The sequence below is a fragment of the Dendrobates tinctorius genome, unplaced genomic scaffold (assembly GCF_039654945.1).
Source record: "Dendrobates tinctorius isolate UK_male_01 unplaced genomic scaffold, ASM3965494v1 ptg000143l, whole genome shotgun sequence".
NCBI classification, from domain to species: domain Eukaryota; kingdom Metazoa; phylum Chordata; class Amphibia; order Anura; family Dendrobatidae; genus Dendrobates; species Dendrobates tinctorius.
In genome coordinates, this window is record NW_027361810.1 from 5,894,250 (window position 1) to 5,918,019 (window position 23,770).

Genomic DNA, 23,770 nt, shown 5'->3' on the forward strand with positions numbered 1-23,770 from the left:
CGCTGCGATGCATCCGATCTACAGCTAATGGTGACCTCCAGAAATCAGTACTTTACTAGACACTACAACCCCCAACATGCAACACATCATCACTATGGAAGTGTATCTAATCCACTCATGTCTGATAAGGTATCTAATCCTATCCTGTGTGATACTGACTGCTGAGCCATGTATCTAATCCTATCCTGTGTGATACTGTCTGCTGAGCTGTGTATCTAATCCTATCCTGTGTGATACTGTCTGCTGAGCTGTGTATCTAATCCTATCCTGTGTTATACTGACTGCTGAGCCATGTATCTAATTCTATCCTGTGTGATACTGACTGCTGAGCCGTGTATCTAATCCTCTCCTGTGTGATACTAACTGCTGAGCCGTGTGTCTAATCCTCTCCTGTGTGATACTGACTGTTGAGCCGTTTGTCTAATCCTCTCCTGTGTGATACTGACTGCTGAGCTGTGTATCTAATCCTCTACTGTGTGATACTGTCTGCTGAGCCGTGTATCTAATCCTATCCTGTGTGATACTGTCTGCTGAGCTGTGTATCTAATCCTATCCTGTGTGATACTGACTGCTGAGCCGTGTATCTAATCCTATCCTGTGTGATACTGACTGCTGAGCCGTGTATCTAATCCTATCCTGTGTGATACTGTCTGCTGAGCCGTGTATCTAATCCTATCCTGTGTGATACTGACTGAGCCGTGTATCTAATCCTATCCTGTGTGATACTGACTGCTAAGCCGTGTATCTAATCCTATCCTCTGTGATACTGACTGCTGAGCCGTGTATCTAATCCTATCCTGTGTGATACTGACTGCTGAGCCGTGTATCTAATCCTATCCTGTGTGATACTGACTGAGCCGTGTATCTAATCCTATCCTGTGTGATACTGTCTGCTGAACCGTGTATCTAATCCTATCCTGTGTGATACTGACTGAGCCGTGTATCTAATCCTATCCTGTGTGATACTGACTGCTAAGCCGTGTATCTAATCCTATCCTGTGTGATACTGACTGCTGAGCCGTGTATCTAATCCTATCCTGTGTGATACTGACTGCTAAGCCGTGTATCTAATCCTCTCCTGTGTGATACTGACTGCTGAGCTGTGTATCTAATCCTATCCTGTGTGATACTGACTGCTGAGCTGTGTATCTAATCCTATCCTGTGTGATACTGACTGCTGAGCTGTGTATCTAATACTATCCTGTGTGATACTGACTGCTGAGCCGTGTATCTAATCCTATCCTGTGTGATACTGACTGCTGAGCCGTGTATCTAATCCTATCCTGTGTGATACTGATTGCTGAGCCGTGTATCTAATCCTCTCCTGTGTGATACTGACTGCTGAGCCATGTATCTAATCCTATCCTGTGTGATACTGACTGCTGAGCTGTGTATCTAATCCTCTTCTGTGTGATACTGACTGCTGAGCCGTGTATCTAATCCTATCCTGTGTGATACTGACTGCTGAGCCGTGTATCTAATCCTATCCTGTGTTATACTGACTGCTGAGCTGTGTATATAATCCTATCCTGTGTGATACTGACTGCTGAGCCGTGTATCTAATCCTATCCTGTGTGATACTGACTGCTGAGCCGTGTATCTAATCCTCTCCTGTGTTATACTGACTGCTGAACCATGTATCTAATCCTCTCCTGTGTGATACTGACTGCTGAGTTGTGTATCTAATCCTCTCCTGTGTGATACTGACTGCTGAGCTGTGTATCTAATCCTATCCTGTGTGATACTGACTGCTGAGCCGTGTATCTAATCCTATCCTGTGTGATACTGACTGCTGAGCCGTGTATCTAATCCTCTCCTGTGTTATACTGACTGCTGAACCATGTATCTAATCCTCTCCTGTGTGATACTGACTGCTGAGTTGTGTATCTAATCCTCTCCTGTGTGATACTGACTGCTGAGCTGCTGACAGCTTCCAGTAATTAATATATTGTCATTCCCATCTGCCTGGATCAGTGGGTATGCGTCTGAGTCTAGAAGAGTCTGCAGTTTAGACAGCAGCGAGCCAAGGCCGGGTGGCTTTACAAGTGCGCGTCACCTGAGTGCGGTCCTGCGCCGGCCGGCAGTAAACATTACAACCTCGGGTCCGTCAGTCGTTGGTAACGCCGGCTGATATAATGTGAGCGCGGTTACACCCATTAATTCTGCTGCTGTAAAACCCTAAAAAAATAAATCATGAAACGCGTCAGCGCCTGATTGGCCTGAAGGGCTCAGTGATTTGCTCTTTCGCTTGTCACTGGGATGAGAGAAGAGGAAACGATTGCAACCCCCCCGGCATAAAAAGAGATATGATTCAGATGACAGAGCCCCGGAAACGCGCCATCCCTACAGTCTAATGGGGGCATCATCATGATGAGTAATGGCCGCACTTTCTTCTGTTCCTTTCTCATGCAGATCGGATGATGTGAAAAAAAAACATCAAATTCCCAAGATTTGTGAGGATTTTTATGGCGCTTTTTGTCTCATTTACTAGTGAAGACATTAACCGGCTGCGGCAGCCTCGGAGCGGCGGCTATAACAACGCTGCTCAGTAGTCGCTGCCCATTTTGAGAAGAGGAATTATTATGGCCCCGGGCGCGCGATGACGAATCAGAACTTCTCTGCTGTACAAATGCTTGTCTCGCGGAAAAGGAGATGTTGGACGCAAAACGGTGCAGGAGGGGCACACTGGATGACGCGTTTCACGCCGTGGACGGGGCCAGAGCTGAAGTAAGAGCAGAACGGAGCAGTAACATCAGCGGACGCTATGGAGGACAGGTCAAGAGCTGGAAAAACAGCATTAGCTACCCCAACTGACACCTTTTAGGAATCACCCAACATCCTGGGGGACACAGAGAGGCGTGCGCCCACCACGACATATGGGAGATGCGGCTCATGTCGGAGTATGTCCATTGGGACCTCGATCTATCTGCAGCGGTGAGGGGGCCGACGCTTCTCCTGGCAGTGTATCCTTTACGCCCCTATTAGTTTTCCATTTTGCGTTGTGGCACTTTATGAATTTATGATATATGATCCATTATGGAGCTGCCGTATGATACATCGGTCGTGTGCAGAAGCTTCTCCTCCACAGTGATACGCATTCACTTACAGACATTTCATGCAATTTCCACCAATTTCACCCATATTGTGTCCTCCCCAGAGCCGCAGATTGTAGGCAGTGAACAGAGAGGACCCAATGACCCATTTCTGCTGTAAGAGGACATTAGTCGGAGCTGTCCTGTAGCACATGGTAGGTGGCGGCCTCGGGTCAGATTTGCATTAATGACCCCAGTACCCGCATGGCACTGCTGTAATGTGCTCAGACAACTGCCCACCGTTACACAATCGGTGCAGATGCCGCCCTATGTGACCGAGCCCCCTGTATGAGGTCATCTGCAGTTGTCCCGACCTCCGGGGTCAGTGGTGCCCGCTTACAGAGTACCTGTCACTGGCCATCAATGTGGCGTAAATGCCGCTGCTCTCCGGTATCTGCTGCTGTTCTATGGTGATAAGAGCCAACAAGCTCGCAAGATGAGGAAGACCCCTGCCAGACTTCATGACGAGGGGGCAAATCTCCGGGATGCCACAGAAATCATTAGGGAGCTTTGCCAACACTGGCGATTCAGACTTATACGTGGCACCAACCCGCTCCATACAGAACAATGCCCAACACTTCCAGCTGCCGCAATGTCTGACGAGCAGCTCGACACTTTACACGCTGCAGATTCCGTTTTATGGGGTCTCGGTCGCAGCGCCCCCTCTGTACTCCTTTCAGGCAGCGCTAGGACCACCATATTTACCGCCACACTTGCTCTGATCATTAACAAACCACTGATCCCCCGTGTCCTGGCACAGGCGCTGCGCTCCGTCTAGACACCGAGATACCAGGAACCATCGTAGCGTGGCAACTGTAACAACTAATGGCAGCGACGCAACAACCCAGAGATAATTACAGCAAAAGCATCTTGATGGAGCGAGGCGGCCGCTCATGCCAGCTGCTCCGCACCAGTCATGTGACCAGTCCCCGGGACCTCAGGTGTCTGTAGTGCCACTTGTGCCAAACAATGGGACAAACAATAAGAAGGCGTCGGTGCCACCACTGGTCTGATTCACGCTAGAAGCATTTTCTTCAGAAGACGGGAGTCACGATACAATGTTATTAAAGGGCCAGTGTGAGATTGGAGAAACATGACTTTCTTCTCCCTGCACTTAAATATGCTGCAGTACCACAGCCAGCCATTAGGAAAGGTGGCACTATTTCTAGAAGAAAGCAGACACATTCTTTTAATCCAGGACATTCCCTTTAATACTGAGTGGTCAGATGATTGGGCAGTGCTGGGTCCAGCAATTTCTGAAAATGTTTGGCCCCATTAGTGCCCCTTATATGAGCTGTGCCCCTCCGGGTCCAATCTCCACCTCCTCCACACCCAGTCTTCCCCTCTCCAAAGTCACTGATTTCTGGAAGGTTTTCGCAGACCTGAGAGATTTACTCTTTTTAATAGGAGCTGCTCAGACGTTCAGGGAGAATCGGAAAGTGAGATGTAAGCTTTTATACATACGGGATAGGTTTATATTAAAGGGTTAATCAGGATTAAAAAACATGGCTCCTTCTCTACGGAAACAACGCCACACCAATACACAGGTTGTATGTAGTGATGAGCGAGTATACTCATTGCTCAGGTGTCCTCCGAGTATTTTGGCGTGCTCCGAGATTTAGTTTTCGTGCTCTCAGCTGCATGATTTGTGGCTGCTAGACATGTGGGCATTCTCTAACAATCAGGCATTCCTCACATGTATTCAGGCTGTCCAGCAGCCGCAAATCATGCAGCTGAGAGGACGAAAACTAAATCTCCGGCAAGCCAAAATACTCGGAGGACACCTGAGCATGCTCAGGAAAACCCGAGCAACGAGTATACTTGCTCATCACTAGTTGTATGCGGTATTGCAGATCATCCTCATTCACTTCTATGGAGCTGAAATACCAGACACAACCTGTGGTCAGGGGTGGCGCTGTTTCTGTAGTGATTTTACATATGCCTGGATTTTTGTACAAATTTTGTCACATTTATACAAAAAATGCCACTTTTGCACTAAAAATGTCAGTAAAATATTAAAAGGCAAACAAAAAAATAATTTTTTTGCTAGTGCGCAAAACGCAAGACCCGCGTCAAGGACAATAAATCCCAAAATACAAAAAAACCCCAGAAACTTGACCCCCCCTCCCCACAAAGTGATGAATCGCGCTTTCCCCTTTATCTCTGTATAGCGCTAGGGTCTTCTCACCTATACACACGATGTCCATGAAGCCGTACATCCCATAGCAGATCTGGAAGAGCAGGTCCTGACGCTGCCATTTGGCTGAAGGGCTGAATGTGGACCAGATGAGCCACGAGATGCTGGCAATGAGGAAGAGGGAGCCCAAGATGGCAGCTGCAATCTGCACCTTCTCAATGACGGTCAGCGAGATGGCTTGCCACTGGAAATAAGAGGGAGACATGGCTGAAAGCCGGAGAAAATCCAATCCCATCTGTAGGAACTGTGCACTGCTGCTTCCAGCTCTAAGCTCCCATTCACACAGGGACATCAGATGTGTGAAATGCGTCTAAATCATATTTTAATATTAAATATCCAAGCTTTGATTGGCATTTTCTTACAATATATATTTTTAGAATATATTGATATATTTAGTCCTGTTTTTCAAACCCTCTGCAGAGACATAATGATAAAATTCTGCCTGCGGTCACCACAAGGGGGAGCTGAGGAGCCCACTGCATACTGAGTTACTATTATATTCCTCAGCTCCCTCTACTGGTGGCTGTAGGAAGTGAACATATTGTCTTTTACCCTGTGTCTATACAGGGAATTTGGAGCTGTAAAAACTGATATCCGATTACTATAAAAATATATTATGGCACTAATCCGCCCCGGCGTTTGGACCTAAAACCAGTCCATATTTTAAAAGGTGAATTTACATGAAAAGTAATAGGGAAATGCAGCATTAATGCGCTGTGTGAACCCGGCCTCAGACCCTTCAAATGTCAACCGTTCATTGTTTTCCATGCACTCATTGACTTGCATGGCCAATTGCGATCTGAATATTGGATCAAACTCGGGAATGCAGTGATTTTTTTTTCCGGATTGCTGCAGTTTCATAAAATCCCTGTTGTCTCTGCTGCAGACCTACCGGCTCTCTGAATACTGCGCCCTGTATAACCCCACAAACCCCCGAGTACACTGTGTATAGGCAGAAAACTGCCAATCACTGGTGGGGGTGGGGCTATACAGAGCTCAAGAATATGGAGGACAACATGGGAGCAGGGTTCCTAGTCCTCTACTGATAATCTCCTGCTGATAAAACAGTGATCTTATCAAAACTACAGCAACCACTCAGTGATACATCGCTGGAATCAGGGTCTCTGCACCTACATTATGATTCCCTTTTAAACATATTAAAGCAGTTTCATTAAACTCTGTTATAACATTGTGGACATCACAGCATATAAAAACAAAAAAAAACATATGTTCCAACATCAACAAGAAAAATTAATAAAATGAAATAACTATAAATAAATAAAATATTTACATAAAATAATGTGAAAAACTCCTTACACGAGTCATAAAGAACAGAACTAAGGAGTGTCGTCATCAGAGCGTCCTGGCAGGGGATCACCTACCTTTACCTGAAGAGGGTTCTTTGTACTTATGGCGATGACGTGGTACTTGTAATAACACAGCTCACAACTCCAGGACCCCCGCTCACTAATCCACTTGATCAGACAGGGCTGGTGCGTACAACGTACCGACCCATCACAGCGACATGGACTCAGCAGCTCCCCCTACAGGACAGAAACAGAATTACTCTCATGAAAAGCTGCACGCTTATCTCACCGGGGCAGCTCTCCAGCTACAGACAGCTGAGCTACACCATATATTAAAAAATTATTTTGCAACAAAGTGTAAACCTTAATAAAATGCAAATCAATTCCTGAACAGATGATAGATGCATCCATATCCTCCTCCAGCTAACCTCCACAGCCAGAAATGACTGATAACAAAAAACAGTAGCTTGTATGTAACTGATAACGGACTCTGAGTGTACTATCCCTTTAAGAGGCAATCCATCGACAGTCCCAAATTGGGCTCTTAAAGGGCACACACAACCTGCATGGAGAACTGCAGCCCCCGAGATTAGAGGGATATAGAGATGTGTCCTTGCTATGTCAGCAGAGCACACGGCTGGAGATGGCGTCGTCTCTCCACGGAGGGGTCGCTATCCGGGTCTCCGGTTTAGGGATTGTTTAACTATTGAGGTTTGGCCATCATAAATGGATTCATTTTATTAATTAAGTTATGAAACCTTCTAAAAACTCTCAAATTTGTATATTTAGATTGTGAGCCCCATCGGGGGACAGCGATGATAACGTGTGCAAACTGTAAAGCGCTGCGGAATTTGTTAGCGCTATATAAAAATAAAGATTATTATTTATTTTTATTAGTAGTATTCATTTTTAAAGCCTCATTAATTCCAAGGTGCCGTGCATTGGATGTAAGTTCCTTCTCATGTTCATGATTTGAACGGATCGTTCTCGTTTCCATCCACCAGTTGTTTATTCCCGACCTAAAGAATGTTGCAATTCTATTGCGTCCGTGGTAAGTTTGCCATCACACTTTATATCTAAGAGTTAACCTAAAGAATAGTTTACCTCCAGAAAACCTTGACGTTAGTGGCATCCAATTGATTTGTGCGGATACATGAGCGCCTCCATTGTCTGGTCCACAGCGTCTGTCATCTTACACACAATCTGTGATAATACCGCCATAGAGAATAGAAATCATGTTGCTATACAGAACCCAAATGTTACCACCGAATACGGCAAAGTAGCTAATAAGATGACACAGCACCTACTGCAATGTGCAGCAGAAAAAGTGTACAGATAACATTACCGTGACATGCCCAACCAACAACCACGGGTAGGACGAGGAATTTCCCACAGCACTCACCAAATGTGAGAAAACGCTTCTTTATTGCATCATGTTAAAAGCGAGGTTCCAGGCAAGTGGAAAAACAGCAACTCGTGTGCAGGTGACGGCTGTTCCACACTCACTGCTGCTTCTACGGTCATCCATATAGAGGAATGTATTATCCAGTGTTACACAGAGCCCAAATAATGCCACCATACTGTACTAATAACAATCCTTATGTGGCACAAATGCTGCTGTACAACACCAAAGTAGTACTGCCATACAGTACCCCAAAACACTGCTATTCCTGATTATGGGCACGTATACTTAGACATCCCCAAAAGTGAGAAACACCACAGGGCAGAACAAGAGAAATCCCCAGCAGAGCTAAATAAATATTCTAGTGCAGCATGAAAGTGACAGATATCACAGTGAAGAAAAATCACCATCTTAGCAGCACTAAACCAGCAGAATAGTGCAAAATACACCTCCCCAGCAGCGCGACACACTACAGAGCAGAACCAATACCTCCCTAGGTTGTCATCAGTCAGGATCCACCCAGAAGCCGATTTCCAGCTGCCAGGGGGAGAGCAGGAGTGTGGAGACTAAGGGGGCAGGAGCGTGGAGACTAAGGGGGCAGGAGCGTGGAAAATAAGGGGGCAGGAGCGTGGAGACTAAGGGGCAGGAGTGTGGAGACTAAGGGGGGCAGGAGCGTGGAGGATAAGGGGCAGCAGCGTGGAGAATAAGGGGGCAGCAGCGTGGAGGATAAGGGGGCAGGAGCGTGGAGGATAAGGGAGCAGGAGCGTGGAGAATAAGGGGGCAGGAGCGTGGAGACTAAGGGGGCCGGAGCGTGGAGACAAAGGGGGCAGGAGCGTGGAGACTAAGGGAGCAGGAGCGTGGAGACTAAGGGAGCAGGAGCGTGGAGACTAAGGGAGCAGGAGCGTGGAGACTAAGGGGGCCAGAGCGTGGAGACAAAGGGGGCAGGAGCGTGGAGACTAAGGGGGCAGCAGCGTGGAGAATAAGGGGGCAGGAGCGTGGAGACTAAGGGGGCAGGAGTGTGGAGACTAAGGGGGGCAGGAGCGTGGAGGATAAGGGGAAGCAGCGTGGAGAATAAGGGGGCAGCAGCGTGGAGGATAAGGGGGCAGGAGCGTGGAGGATAAGGGAGCAGGAGCGTGGAGACTAAGGGAGCAGGAGCGTGGAGACTAAGGGAGCAGGAGCGTGGAGACAAAGGGGGCAGGAGCGTGGAGACTAATGGGGCAGCAGCGTGGAGAATAAGGGGGCAGGAGCGTGGAGACTAAGGGGGCAGCAGCGTGGAGAATAAGGGGGCAGCAGCGTGGAGAATAAGGGGGCAGCAGCGTGGAGAATAAGGGGGCAGCAGCGTGGAGAATAAGGGGGCAGCAGCGTGGAGAATAAGGGGGCAGGAGCGTGGAGACTAAGGGGGCAGGAGCGTGGAGACTAAGGGGGCAGGAGCGTGGAGACTAAGGGGGCAGGAGCGTGGAGACTAAGGGGGCAGGAGCGTGGAGACTAAGGGGGCAGGAGCGTGGAGACTAAGGGGGCAGGAGCGTGGAGACTAAGGGGGCAGGAGCGTGGAGACTAAGGGGGCAGCAGCGTGGAGACTAAGGGGGCAGGAGCGTGGAGACTAAGGGGGCAGGAGCGTGGAGACTAAGGGGGCAGGAGCGTGGAGACTAAGGGGGCAGGAGCGTGGAGACTAAGGGGGCAGGAGCGTGGAGACTAAGGGGGCAGGAGCGTGGAGAATAAGGGGCAGGAGCGTGGAGAATAAGGGGCAGGAGCGTGGAGAATAAGGGGCAGGAGCGTGGAGAATAAGGGGCAGGAGCGTGGAGACTAAGGGGGCAGGAGTGTGGAGAATAAGGGGGCAGGAGTGTGGAGAATAAGGGGCAGGAGCGTGGAGAATAAGGGGCAGGAGCGTGGAGAATAAGGGGCAGGAGCGTGGAGAAAATTGAGGAGTCACAGAAACTGCATGGTTTTGTCAATAAAATGTAACAATTATGGAATATTTATAATTGTTCACCAATAACAATAGAAACCGCCGACTTAAAAAACCCTTATCCACATTACATCACTTGACAAATGTCAGTTTTAATACTAGAGGTTAGGACCACCCCAAATAGGGTCACCATGACATGGTGGGATGGTTTATACATTTTTTTGATCAAAATTATGTTAACTAACCAACCTATATTATTTTGATGCACCATTGCTGATTATTTAATAACTGCAGGGTATTTGCTTATTATGTTTTTATCTTGGGTTTTGTCTGTTTAGTGGCCAGTGTGAACATGCGCATACACGCTACATGGGTACCGACTTATATTTCAGTTCAACTCTTCAGGCTTTTACCATATAGACACATAGGTCTGCATAAGGGCACAAAACGGCTTTGTAAATTAGACTGTTCGGCAAACTAATATAACTTTTATTTTGGATGTGCTGTATTCAGATTGTCTATTTAACCCCGTAGTGACCACCAATACATGTTTTACGGACCTTCAATATAAGACACTAGCATCCCCTTACGGGTGACAATATCCTGTAGTTGTCCACCGCACACTAAAGCTGACAACTTGCAACATCAGTCACGATCAGTGTTGGCACCGATTTTGGCCGTTTAACCCTTTAAATGCTTCGGTCAATAATGACAACAGCATCTAGATGGCTAACAGAGTGTGGGGGCTTCTTAGCACCCTGAGATCTTAATCCTATGGTCCTGATGTTTGCCATGACAGTTCATTGTTGTGAGTTCATTTTCCCCTTCACCATTGAGGTCTGATGAACTCCCTCTTCTGGTGAGGGAAGGTAGTGAGGCTGATCACCAAGCACCTGAGCTGGATGATGATGACTGGGTGACGGGAATTTCTGACTGGATATAAGGCAGCCGACGCCCTTCTGCCTTGCTGGTGATCTCTCTGAGGGATTCTAGGAGACCAGTCTGATTCCTGCTCCTCAAAAGCTAAGTTCTCTGCTCTGTTTTTTGCATTTGTGTTTTGGTTTTGTTTTTCCTTGTTTTTCTGGATTTCTGCCATTCCCTGCTGGGGTGTGCTGAATTCCTTTTTGCTCTGTCTTCAGAAAATACCTGAGTACTGATATAGTCTTTTTGAAGCCTAGCGTCTTCAGGGCTTTTTTCCCTATCAGCTGTTGGCTCTTTTGATAGGGTTTTGGCGGATTACAGACAGCAGCTTTTCTATTCTGTCCTTTGTAGTTAGCTTGGGCCCCATCGTTTGCTCAGCCTATCTTTCTATCTGTGTGAGTGTTTTTTCATCTTGCTTCACCGTCATTATATGTTGGGGGCTGCCTATTGCTTTGGGGTCTGCTCTGGGGCAGTTTAGATTTCCCTTTCTGTCTTTAGGCTATGTAGTTCTCCGGCTGTGATTGAAGGGTCTAGGGCACCGTAGGAACCCCCCACAGCTACTGCTAGTTGTTCTTGATAGGTTCAGGGGTCTGTAATCCGATAGCTGCCAACTTCTCTGGTTTTCTGGACTTAGCTAGTATTTCTGTTTTTGCCTCCTACGGTGACTCATTCATAACAGTTCATGGCCAAATAATGGCTTTAAAATCTTCCAGCTACAGTGACCTGTTCAAAAGTTATCAAAATTTAGGTAGTAAAAATAAACTTTGTCATTCTTGTCATGTCACTTTGCATTAATTCCTGAAAAGCACCTGAAAGGTTAATGAATCACATGAAAGTGATTCTGAATACATCGAGGGGTGCTGATTTTTAAATGGTATAACTTTTGGGGGTTTCCAATATGTAACAGCCCCAAAGTCACTTCAGAACTGAACGGATCCCTAAAAAAATAAGTTTTGTAAATTTCCTTGAAAAAAAATGAAAAGTTACTGCTACATTTTTAAAACCTTCTAAAAGGCTAACAAAATATAACAATATTTTAAAACTGGTGCTGATGTAAAGTAGACATGAGGGGAATGTCATTTTTTAATGTTTTTGTGTGATGTGAACATCTGGATTAAAGGGATAATTATTCTAAGTTTGAAAAATGTCATTGTTTTTAAACTTTTGTCAAATTTCTGATATTTTTGTTAAAAACTGCAAAACATCTCAACCTAAATGTACCATTATCATAAAGTATGCTGTGTCAGTAAAAAACAATATCAGAATTAATGGGATATCTTGAAGCATTCTAGCATTATCACTGCATAAAGTGACACTTCAGATTTTTTAAAAATCGGCCCGTCACTAAGGGATTAAAATAAACGGATTGAAGCAGCTGCCCAAAAAACAGCACCACATCTTTACAAAGGTCGTATGTGGTACTGCACCTCATTAATTGTAATAATGCTATTAAATGTGTTACATTGTTCACTAAACATACAGCGAAGACAATTCATCCATCGACATGGGAAAACACATCCAATAATGATCAGTAATTCTGGCAGCCGAGAAGGAGTGCAGCTTTGGATGTGAGTGGAGCAGCCCTATCTCCAGCCGATGAACCAGAAGACAAAACCAAATCAGTCTGACAAGCAAATCACCGCCATGGCGCCTGCACTTATTCCACCGAATGACTCCAGGTAATCTCTGCTTACTTGCAATCATGAAATTTGATCCTTTATTAACCAATCATTAAAAAGTTTTTAAGTTACTATTCCTTATATTTTTGTCTTGGTGGTTTGTGGCATGGGGTTATTATCTATTATATTTTTGTCCCCGGCCATCTGTTGTACTCCAAGCTGATGTCATTTAGATAGGAGTCAACAGGGTGATTAGGGAGAGCCGCTGAGGAGCGGGGGCGCCATTTGCGTATCAAGAGGGTGCCAACCTCCGCTGTCAGGTAGGAGAGAGATATAGGGCCCTATAGGGACAAATAGGTTTGTGACCCTCTACCTGACATTGGAACGACTCTAGTGTTTGTGGCTGCATTTTGAAAATCAGCAATAAGCCTATTTTTGTTTGCCTGTTTTTTTAAGTTTTGAAAACTTTTTAATGATTGGTTAATAAAGTATCTTTTAAGGATTGATTTTTTTGTATATGAGCCGTTGAATAATTAATCCAGAATTATATTTATTAAGAATTTTCAATCATGAAATTTGCCAGCACCGTCCCCTGATCAGTGACTCATGCAGAAAGTGGTCAGACTGGGGGAGAACATGCACTGACAGTATACAGGACACTGTACACAGGACACCTGCAGATGCAGCAGCCTCACCGCCAATGTCCCATCTCATGGTCTCCAGACGCCCTTGATAGGACCCGCTTGCTGATTTGGAGGTGATAGTGGCCCCCCTGACCTCTTGGGCATCTATGCGGCTGCACACGTTGCACCAATTCTATGTCCACCCCAGGTCTGTGATCAGCCACAGGGTTAGCACATTCATCTCCTGAAGTGCTCTGTGCTGCTGAATGACCCTGTATCACAGGCTGTCTGCACCCCTTCCTCACATTATAGCAGAGGGGGCACATACATTTCCGGGGATTGGGCAGCAGCCCCTGCAGCATATTAACCAGGGACAGCAGAACAGATTTACGGGAACCTTAGAGAAGAATTCTGGGATGTACAAAAGCTCTCACCCCCGGCTCATACTAATCGCCCCCGATCTTTCCTGCGCTTACAGGTAAACGGATTCCTGGCCTGCGGCAGCGGATCACTGTGCTGTGTAGTTACAGGATTACTCCTGCCCCATCCCGGGGCCGCTCTCCTGACTGACATGAGCTGATTATGAGCCTGACGTCCGGTGAATGAGATCAGAGGCCAAAGACTTATCCGCCGTCAGCGCTGGAAATCTCTTATTGACCTGTCGGCAGGTGAGAGGCGATCTGTCAGGGAGAGGACGCTAATTGACAAGGAGTGGACAGGAGGAAAGAGGCCTCAGTGGGCAAAGTCTGGAGAGTGAGGGGCCGAGATATAAACAGGGAGCTGCCACTGACAGGCATCCGGTCATACAGCACGTACCCTAGGAAAATGCTACCAATAGCCACCAATTATACTAAATACAGTGGGGCAAAAAAGTATTTAGTCAGTCAGCAATAGTGCAAGTTCCACCACTTAAAAAGATGAGAGGCGTCTGTAATTTACATCATAGGTAGACCTCAACTATGGGAGACAAACTGAGAAAAAAAAATCCAGAAAATCACATTGTCTGTTTTTTTTTCATTTTATTTGCATATTATGGTGGAAAATAAGTATTTGGTCAGAAACAAGCAATCAAGATTTCTGGCTCTCACAGACCTGTAACTTCTTCTTTAAGAGTCTCCTCTTTCCTCCACTCATTACCTGTAGTAATGGCACCTGTTTAAACTTGTTATCAGTATAAAAAGACACCTGTGCACACCCTCAAACAGTCTGACTCCAAACTCCACTATGGTGAAGACCAAAGAGCTGTCAAAGGACACCAGAAACAAAATTGTAGCCCTGCACCAGGCTGGGAAGACTGAATCTGCAATAGCCAACCAGCTTGGAGTGAAGAAATCAACTGTGGGAGCAATAATTAGAAAATGGAAGACATACAAGACCACTGATAATCTCCCTCGATCTTGTGCTCCACGCAAAATCCCACCCCGTGGGGTCAGAATGATCACAAGAACGGTGAGCAAAATTCCCAGAACCACGCGGGGGGACCTAGTGAATGAACTGCAGAGAGCTGGGACCAATGTAACAAGGCCTACCATAAGTAACACACTACGCCACCATGGACTCAGATCCTGCAGTGCCAGACGTGTCCCACTGCTTAAGCCTGTACATGTCCGGGCCCATCTGAAGTTTGCTAGAGAGCATTTGGATGATCCAGAGGAGTTTTGGGAGAATGTCCTATGGTCTGATGAAACCAAACTGGAACTGTCTGGTAGAAACACAACTTGTCGTGTTTGGAGGAAAAAGAATACTGAGTTGCATCCATCAAACACCATACCTACTGTAAAGCATGGTGGTGGAAACATCATGCTTTGGGGCTGTTTCTCTGCAAAGGGGCCAGGACGACTGATCCGGGTACATGAAAGAATGAATGGGGCCATGTATCGTGAGATTTTGAGTGCAAACCTCCTTCCATCAGCAAGGGCATTGATGATGAAACGTGGCTGGGTCTTTCAACATGACAATGATCCAAAGCACACCGCCAGGGCAACGAAGGAGTGGCTTCGTAAGAAGAATTTCAAGGTCCTGGAGTGGCCTAGCCAGTCTCCAGATCTCAACCCTATAGAAAACCTTTGGAGGGAGTTGAAAGTCCGTGTTGCCAAGCGAAAAGCCAAAAACATCACTGCTCTAGAGGAGATATGCATGGAGGAATGGGCCAACATACCAACAACAGTGTGTGGCAACCTTGTGAAGACTTACAGAAAACGTTTGACCTCTGTCATTGCCAACAAAGGATATATCACACAGTATTGAGATGAAATTTTGTTTCTGACCAAATACTTATTTTCCACCATAATATGCAAATAAAATGAAAAAAAAAACCAGACAATGTGATTTTCTGGATTTTTTTTTCTCAGTTTGTCTCCCATAGTTGAGGTCTACCTATGATGTAAATTACAGACGCCTCTCATCTTTTTAAGTGGTGGAACTTGCACTATTACTGACTGACTAAATACTTTTTTGCCCCACTGTATAATTACATCTGTTACATTAAATTACAGGAATAATTATTAATTCACACACTACATCGTTTACTCCGTCACTCGGTCACCTACCAACCTATTCAGTTACTGATTCACCAGCTCACCCATCCACTCAAACGGTCACCCACTTTACTTTCCTATTCTGGAGGCAGTCACTCAACATCAGTCAGCACTTACCCACCCACTCAATTTTTCACTAACGTACCCAAACACTTATTTATCCACTATGTAATCGGTGATTCAGTCACAGACCACCAGTTCACTCAATAAGTCCCTCAATTCACCAACTCATAGGTCTGCTCATTCACTCGCCAACCACTCACTCATCCATACACCTACTCAATCACTCATCCATACACCTACTCACTCACTCATCCATACACCTACTCACTCACACATCCATACACCTACTCAACCACTCACTCATCCATACACCTACTCAACCACTCACTCATCCATACACCTACTCAACCACTCACTCATCCATACACCTACTTACTTAATCACTCACTCATCCATACACCTACTCAACCACTCACTCATCCATACACCTACTCAATCACTCACTCATTAATTTACTCAATTTCTCATCAGCTCAATCACTCACACTCCGTCCCAACCCAACTCACTCAGTAGCTCAACACCTTCCTCACTCATTTATTCACTTATTCATTCATCCACCCACCAGCTTAATCACTTACCCACTTACTCACCACCTCAACACTCACTCAGTTAGTCTATACACATCCTCACTTGCTCAATCCCTCACTCATTCATTCACCCACCAGCTTTATCACTCGCCATCTTTCTGTCCACTCGCTCAGGCACCCACTCACTGTCTCAATCATTCGCTCTCGCACACAACGGCCTCCATACACACGGGATGACTAGACGGTACTGTAATGTAAGATATGATTTTGCAGAACTTTCTAGAATCTCCCATTGCTACACACTGAAATCAGCCTGTCATGTAGCTGCAATCCCCCTCTTCCCCCACAACACACACACCCGCATCTTCCTGCTTGCAGCTCAGTGAAATCTGAGATCACAATGAGGATTCTCTCTTCCCCCCCCTCCTTGCACAGCCAGGAAAGGAAGTCCTTTGTTCTCTAGGCATGTGCTGGGATCAATATGAGTAGTATTAAAACAAGTCATATTGCAAAAATCATACACCACAGAGATATAATAATTACATTCCTGCGACGGGCACAAACCCAGCTTTTCTACCCTAGTTTTCACGGTTCTAGCCCCCAGAAACTGAGATATGGATTCCTTCTAAACGGTGTGTCCGAAATATTGCATATTTGGCTTTGATTTGTTGTAATCAACAAACTACAAAGAAGGATACCATGTGCGTGTTTGTGCAAACTTCCTCCTATGAGATACAGTTATATTAAGTTTTGTAGCTTGATTTTAAATCCAAGAGTAGGGGGCTGACCCTATCCAATCTGCCCCTTCCGTGATCTCACTCAGCAGAGGCTATAAGGCATTCCCTTGGAAAAATCAGTCAGTTTGAGCTGGAGTTTGACGCTGACAAGATGTGCGGATGTCTTGGGATGTGTGGTTGGCCGCCCATCCCCCGAGCCACATGGGATGCCTGTTATGAACAGGTCGCTGAGGAGGAAATAAAAAACAACAAGCTAAGTCTCAGAAAACCAAAGAGGTTGGTAACTATGCAGACTGCAGACCCCTGATCCTAACACGCAACTAGCAGCAGTCGTGGAGCGTTCCTACTGTGGTCCTAGACGCCTCGTCACAACCGGAGAGCTAAATAAGCCTAAAGCAGGAAAAAAGGAAAACTAACTGCCCCAGAGCAGACCCCAAAGGAAAGACAGCCCCCCAAATGTATTGACGGTGAAGCAAGATGAAAATACAAACAAAGGCAGAAAAATAGGCTGAGCAAACGATAGGGCCAAACTAACTAGAAAGGACAGGAAAGGAAAGACACTGTCTGCAATCTGCCAAAAACCCTACTAAAATGTCCAACACAACTGATAGCAAAATTAACACTGAAGTCACTAGACTTCTCCCACTATATCAGCACTCTGAAATATTCTGAGACAGAGCAAAAAGAGGCCAATCTAATAAGGGACAAAAAAAGGCAATTTAGCAAATACAGATAAATAAGAGTGGAAATTCAGCCAAGACCAGCCGGGCTGGCTGACCACACAAAAAACTGAATTGACCAACAAGAGCAAGTGTGAACATTAGCAAAAACAAAGTTAACTTGAGAAGACTGGAACTGAGCTGAGTCCAAGGCCTGAGAAGCAGACTGAATCACCAGCACCAGGATAGGGCGTCGGCTGTCTTATATCCAGTCTGATACTCCAGAGATCCAATCGTTATCCTCCTCACCAGGTGGCAGATCACTACCAATTAAACCAACCTCACTACCTCCTGTCACCACCAGAGGGAGAACGGAAGGAGAACTCTCAACTGGTGGAGCAGAAAATGAGCTCATAACAGATGCCTAATACCAACTAAGCACAGTACTTTCTCTTTTCATCCATGTTATTTTCATATTTGCATTGTACATATTTACTGTCTCAACTTTGTAACAACTTTTATATTTGTAATCACTGCCCGACTTTGGGGAATAAATCATAAAATTATCAGTTTTACTCCATGCTCTAAGAAACGAACTATGCACCTTTTTTAGATAATCGCTACTAATTTGGGGGTTTGCCACGGACCCTCTTAATTGTTTGATTACGTGAATCATGGCTAGTGGCAGCGTGGTGCGTTCGGTTGGTTGGGCTAGTTGGCAGTACGGAAGGGTCTTATATGCTGAATAAGGGGGGCTGCGGCCACAGCATTGATAATTCCTTCACTGCAGTAGCCTAATTGCCCGTGCACAACAAGCAGCCCGTCCAGCGTCTAATTATCCTATGCGAGTTCCAAAGTGGAACTGAGAAAGTGGGATATACATAAATCCCCGCAGTTCTTGGAAGGTTGTTAGCAGTGGTGGGGCATCCAAAATAACCCCCCTGCGGTAAATTGTTAGAGCGAGATTAGCTTGCTGTATATTTTTGTCACACGGTATCAGTGGCGGGATAACTAAGATAGGCCCCCACTGTGACTGTGATAGCCGTGTGCCGGCAGTGCGCCGCATCCCTCCGTCCGCTGACATACTGGTGCCAGTGGTGGGATCGTGACGTATTGGTGGCACAGGGTGCTGGCGCTGTCGTCAAATATTGGTGGCGGCAGCGTGCTTTCTTCGTCACAGGCACCATACACGTGTCCGACTACATTGTGTAAACATCTTTCACATGAAGCCATACATTTTGAACGTATAGTGTTCACAAATGTTTGATGATTAGTCGGATGGATTAAGGGAGATGACAGATCTTCCTTTTCCTGAACGATCAACGCACACACATTATGGCACGGTCATTAGTTGTATGAAGATGTCAGACAAGGCCTAATCAATCTACATGATGACTTAAAACGTTTGTCGCCCAAAAGTTGATAGGCCGCCATCTAAAGAGAATGACGAACAATCGATTGGGTCAAAATCGCCAATTTGGAACAACTTTAGTCTAATGGCAGCTGGGGGCCTAAAGAAACAGAAAGAACTCTGCACAAGAATTCTAGAAATTAAATCACTGGATGCAGAGCAACTCATTTCTTTGTCTGTAAGTTAATCAATGCAAAAGGTCAGCACCAACTGAATCTGTCACTCAGTCGATCAGACACCCAGGTAAGTAAAGCCTACACTGTCCCAAACAGGAACATTCCCACAACTGCCAGAAAAGCAAACTTCAAATGCAATGTTTGAACAAAATCCACCATATGTGGCCCACACTAGACTCCGCCACTCAGTCTTTGACCACTAAGAGCGAGCTGCATTTAGTACTTTTTTCCAGACTTTTTCTGCCCCTTTTCTAACACTATAAATCCCCCATATACAGAACACCGCAGCGTTGTGCAGATTCTGTCTTTTTAGGCTTTGATTTTTTTATGGGTAAGTTCACACTGGGAGTTTTTGGTGCGTTTTTTTCTGCAGCACAACCTGATTTCTTGGCAGTTTTTGGGCAAACTTGTGTCTTTGTGAATGCTAATAACGTTGTGTGCTCCCAGACAAGAAAAACTACTTCCTGTAGAACCATACCTCTAGATGCTTTGAAAAGCCGGCAATTCAGCAGCTGCCTACAGTAAAATCACTATAGGACCCGACAGGATAGAATAGATGCACCACATACAGTATATACACATACAGTTAGGTCCATATATATTTGGACAGAGACAACATTTTTCTAATTTTGGTTCTAGACATTACCACAATGAATTTTAAACAAAACAGTTCAGATGCAGTTGAAGTTCAGACTTTCAGCTTTCATTTGGGGGTATCCACATTAAAATTAGATGAAGGGTATATATATATATATATATATATATACACACATACAGTTAGGTCCAAATATATATGGACCTAATTGTAGAATAGATAGATATATAGAGGTCAGTGACATATGCAATTAGTACAGTGTGTGCAACTTACTTATTAAAAGATTATTTTTCTGAAAAAAATGGCGTGGGTTCCCATGTAATTTTCTTAACCAGCAGAGGGAAACTGGATGGCTGGGGCAGATGTTTATAGCCTGGGAAGGCGGTAATAGCCATGGAGCTTCCCAGGCTATTAATATTAGCTCACAGCTGTATACTTAGCCTTTACTTGCTACTAAAAGGGATACCCCCCAAAAAAATGAAGTAGGGACCCCTATAATTAATAACCAGCAAAGGCTAGGTAGACAGCTGCAGGCTGATATTAATATCCTAAAAGGGGGCCATCGATATTACCCCCCCCCCGGTTAAAAACAGCAGCTCTCAGTCGTCCCAAAATTGGCCCAGAGGTTAATAATGAAGAGGCATCACAGACACCCAGAAAAAAAGTCCTTTGAATTAAATAATGACATAGACTCCTTTAGTAGATCTTAATTATACCATACTTAGAGCATCACCCATGTCAGTGACGCCATTGTCTCCTGCAAGACAATTAAAATAAAACAACAACAATATCCCTCACCTCTCCGTCGTTCTGTCCCATGCCGCAATCCATGTCTGGGGATAAACAGTTTTCAACCTGGACACAGCCAATTTTTTCTTGGCTGGTGTAATGTAAAATGTCTATAAAGTATGAGGTTTTCTGTAACCTTCTAGAATCCTTCATTTTATGAGAAAGTAGCCTGTCAGCTTTTGCAGCCCCCTCCTTTTGCCCCCCCTTAGCAGCTGTGTGTGTTTACAGCTCTCTGCCTGCATCTGAAACCTGATACTGGGCATTTCCTCTCGAAGCCTTCTCCTCACCCCCCCCCCGCACAGCTAAAGGGAAAGCATTTCTTTTGTTCTCAGACAGGCCGAATGAAAAGTATGAGAGATATTAAACTAAGCTAGCATGGGCCCCGGTCGCGGCAGAAAAGTGAAACGGACATTTCTGTGATCTGAGTGGACCCGGCTTCGCTACGGTGGCTCCTGCGAGGTTCTCGGACCTTCAGAAACTGAGATATGGATTGCTCCCAAATGGAGTGTTTTAATTATGGCATGCTTGGTGTTATTGAATTCTATTCGATAAATCACAAACAATGATGCCCTATGTGAGTTGGTACGGGCTTCTCTCGTTTAGATATAGTTATTCTAAGTTTTGTAGCCAAGTCATAACTTAGAGAAAGGGGGGTTGGACCTCACCAGAACGCCCATTTCGTGAGGTCACAGACCCTAGGCTATAAGGTATTCCCTACCAAATTCCAGTCAGTTGGAGCTGGAGTTCTGATGTGGAACAGACCTACCCCATGTCATGGGATGTTTGGTTGCGGCCCATCCCCCGAGCCACATGGTCTGCCTAATACCACCTAAGCACATGTAAGTGTTACCTTTCTGCCTTTTAATCCTTTTGTTTTATACTGCATTGTACATATTTGATGTCTCAACTTTATAGCAACTTTTAGCTATGTAATTACTGCCCACATTTTGGGAATAAATGATAAAAATCTATTAGCTCTGTCTCCATGCTCTAAGAAACGAACTATGCGCCTTTTTTAGGTAATCACTACTAATTTGGGGGTTTGCCACAGACCTTCTTAATTAACTCTCTGATTAAGTAAAGGGTGGCTGGTGGCAGCGTGGTGTGTGCGGTTGGTTAGGCTGGTTGGCAGTCTGGAAGGGTCTTATATTGCTGGATGAGTGGTTGAGGCCACAGCATTGATAATTCCCTTATTGCAGCAGTCTGATTGGCCGTGCACAACAAGCAGCCCGTCCAGCGACTAATTATCCTAGGCGCAGTTCCCTGACTGACCTGAGGGTAAGGGGGGCGCCGGAGAGCTGCGAGTTCCAAAGTGGAACTGAGAAAGCAAGATTAGCTTGCTGTGTGTTGGTCACATGGTGGCAGCGGTGGGATAACTAAGATAAGCCCCCACTGTGCCTGTGATAGCCGTGTGCCGGCAGTGCGTTGTGTCCCTCCGTCCCGTCCGCTGACAAACCCGTGTCAGTGGTGGGACCGTGGCGTATTGGTGGCACCGGCCGTGCTGTTCATCACACCTGGTTAGAGAAAATACAGGGGAACCCACGCAGGTTTTTTTTTTTTAATTATTTATCTACCGCACATGGCTTATGAACACTCTCATCAGCTGCTCCAGCTCTCACTGTTATTAGCGGCAGCAGGTGTCGGCTGTAGTCCCATCAGCTGACACCAGTGACCGGAGGTAAACTTTATACCTCCGATCACAGCTGCTGGCTCACGTTGATCACGTGATAATTTTACAGCCGATCAGAAGCAATGTTTGCCGCGCTGTCATGCACACGACAGCGTGGCAAACACTGTATGTTTGGGCACCCCATTCAACTGAATGGGATTTGGGTCTGCTGATCAGTGTCTCTGCTGGATGACAGACTGTAAGGTTGAATCATGCAAGCCTGCCATCTAGATGTAGCAGAGCCGAGTGTGAGGTCAAATCCTGCTGTCCTTGACTTTTCTGCAGCAAATGTGCTGCAAATAAGTCAACCTGCGGTTTTGCAGCGTTTTTTCACTATCCATTCAAGTCAATGGGTGAAAAACACTGCAAAAAAAGGTAAAAGAAGTGACATGCTCTATGTAAGAAAAAACACAGCATAGAACAAAATCCTGATGACAAAAAATAAAACACTGTGTGTGCATGAGATTTCTGAAATCCCATAGGCTTTGCTGGTACTGTAAAAAGGAGCTGAAAATTAGCAGCAAAAATGCCCAGTGTGAACATAGCCTATAGCTCCTTGTCTAGACCATGTTGGGATCACCTCTGCTCATTTTATAAATTGCTGGGTAGGGGAATATATTTCCACTACTGGAGAACTTATGAAATGAAATGCAACAACAGACGGTGTAGGGAAGAGTTGTGCACCAAGTTTATTTCAAAAGGTGAAAAGTGGGAAGCGGCTTCTTTAAAAAGAATCATAAAACCTAACAATTCCCTTTACAGCAGTGTGCAGGTGATATCCTAATTCATGCCAAACCAATTGGATACCAAGCCTCAAGGTTGTGGACATGATGGGAGATATGGCTGTACAAAAAGAGGACCATGATAAAAAGCCCATCTTTTCCCATAGTGGCGCATGATAACTCTTCCACACCCTGAACCATATCCATGTAAGACAGGACTTAGGGTTGCGTCAAGGCTTAATGAACATACTTGGTGCAACTGTACCGATGCAAGAATTTAAAGGGAAAGTGTCCTGGTGTAATTTTCCTTTGAAATGCTCTTTCCAGGAAGCATCAGCCAGCAGGGTCATCGCATCTCCGCTCAGTTTCCCTTTATAGTCGCGCTTTTCTCCTGAGTTTTGCACATTGTAGCTGGTGTTAAAGCAGCAAAGCAATTTCTATGAATGTTTTATGTGTCATATTTCTTGGCTATTTAATCCCAGCTGTGAGAGACTGAGCCGCGACAGAAGCCGTCACTTCTGGTTTTATTGCTTTCCCAAACATCTCTAAAATTGTAGAATGAGATAAAACGCTGAGACAGAAAAAAAAAATCCCACCAGCGCTTTAATTATGACAATGTGCTTGGATTCCCAGGGAAAACTGCTCATTTCTATATAACTGATCTAAGACAATAGGGCGACTTCTCCGAGCTACGACGCTGCTCTCTGTATCAGAAGAAACAATTCAGCTGCATGTGACATACAAAGAATTTCCTGAAGCAAATAATATGGCTGTCCACTATACTGGATACAAAGTGAGGCAGCCACAGAGACGAAGAC

The 23,770-nt window shown here is 45.4% G+C and overlaps 1 protein-coding gene across 1 annotated transcript in view; it reads right to left on the reverse strand.

Moving 5' to 3' along the window:
* Positions 1-23,770, reverse strand: part of MARCHF4 (membrane associated ring-CH-type finger 4) — a 114,586-nt gene that overhangs the window by 21,685 nt on the left and 69,131 nt on the right. The window contains exons 2-3 of the mRNA XM_073545356.1: positions 6,672-6,833; positions 5,281-5,473 (exon numbers count right to left, since the gene is read on the reverse strand). Of these exons, the coding sequence (XP_073401457.1) occupies positions 5,281-5,473; positions 6,672-6,833 (355 nt within the window). The remainder of the gene's footprint in view (positions 1-5,280; positions 5,474-6,671; positions 6,834-23,770) is intronic.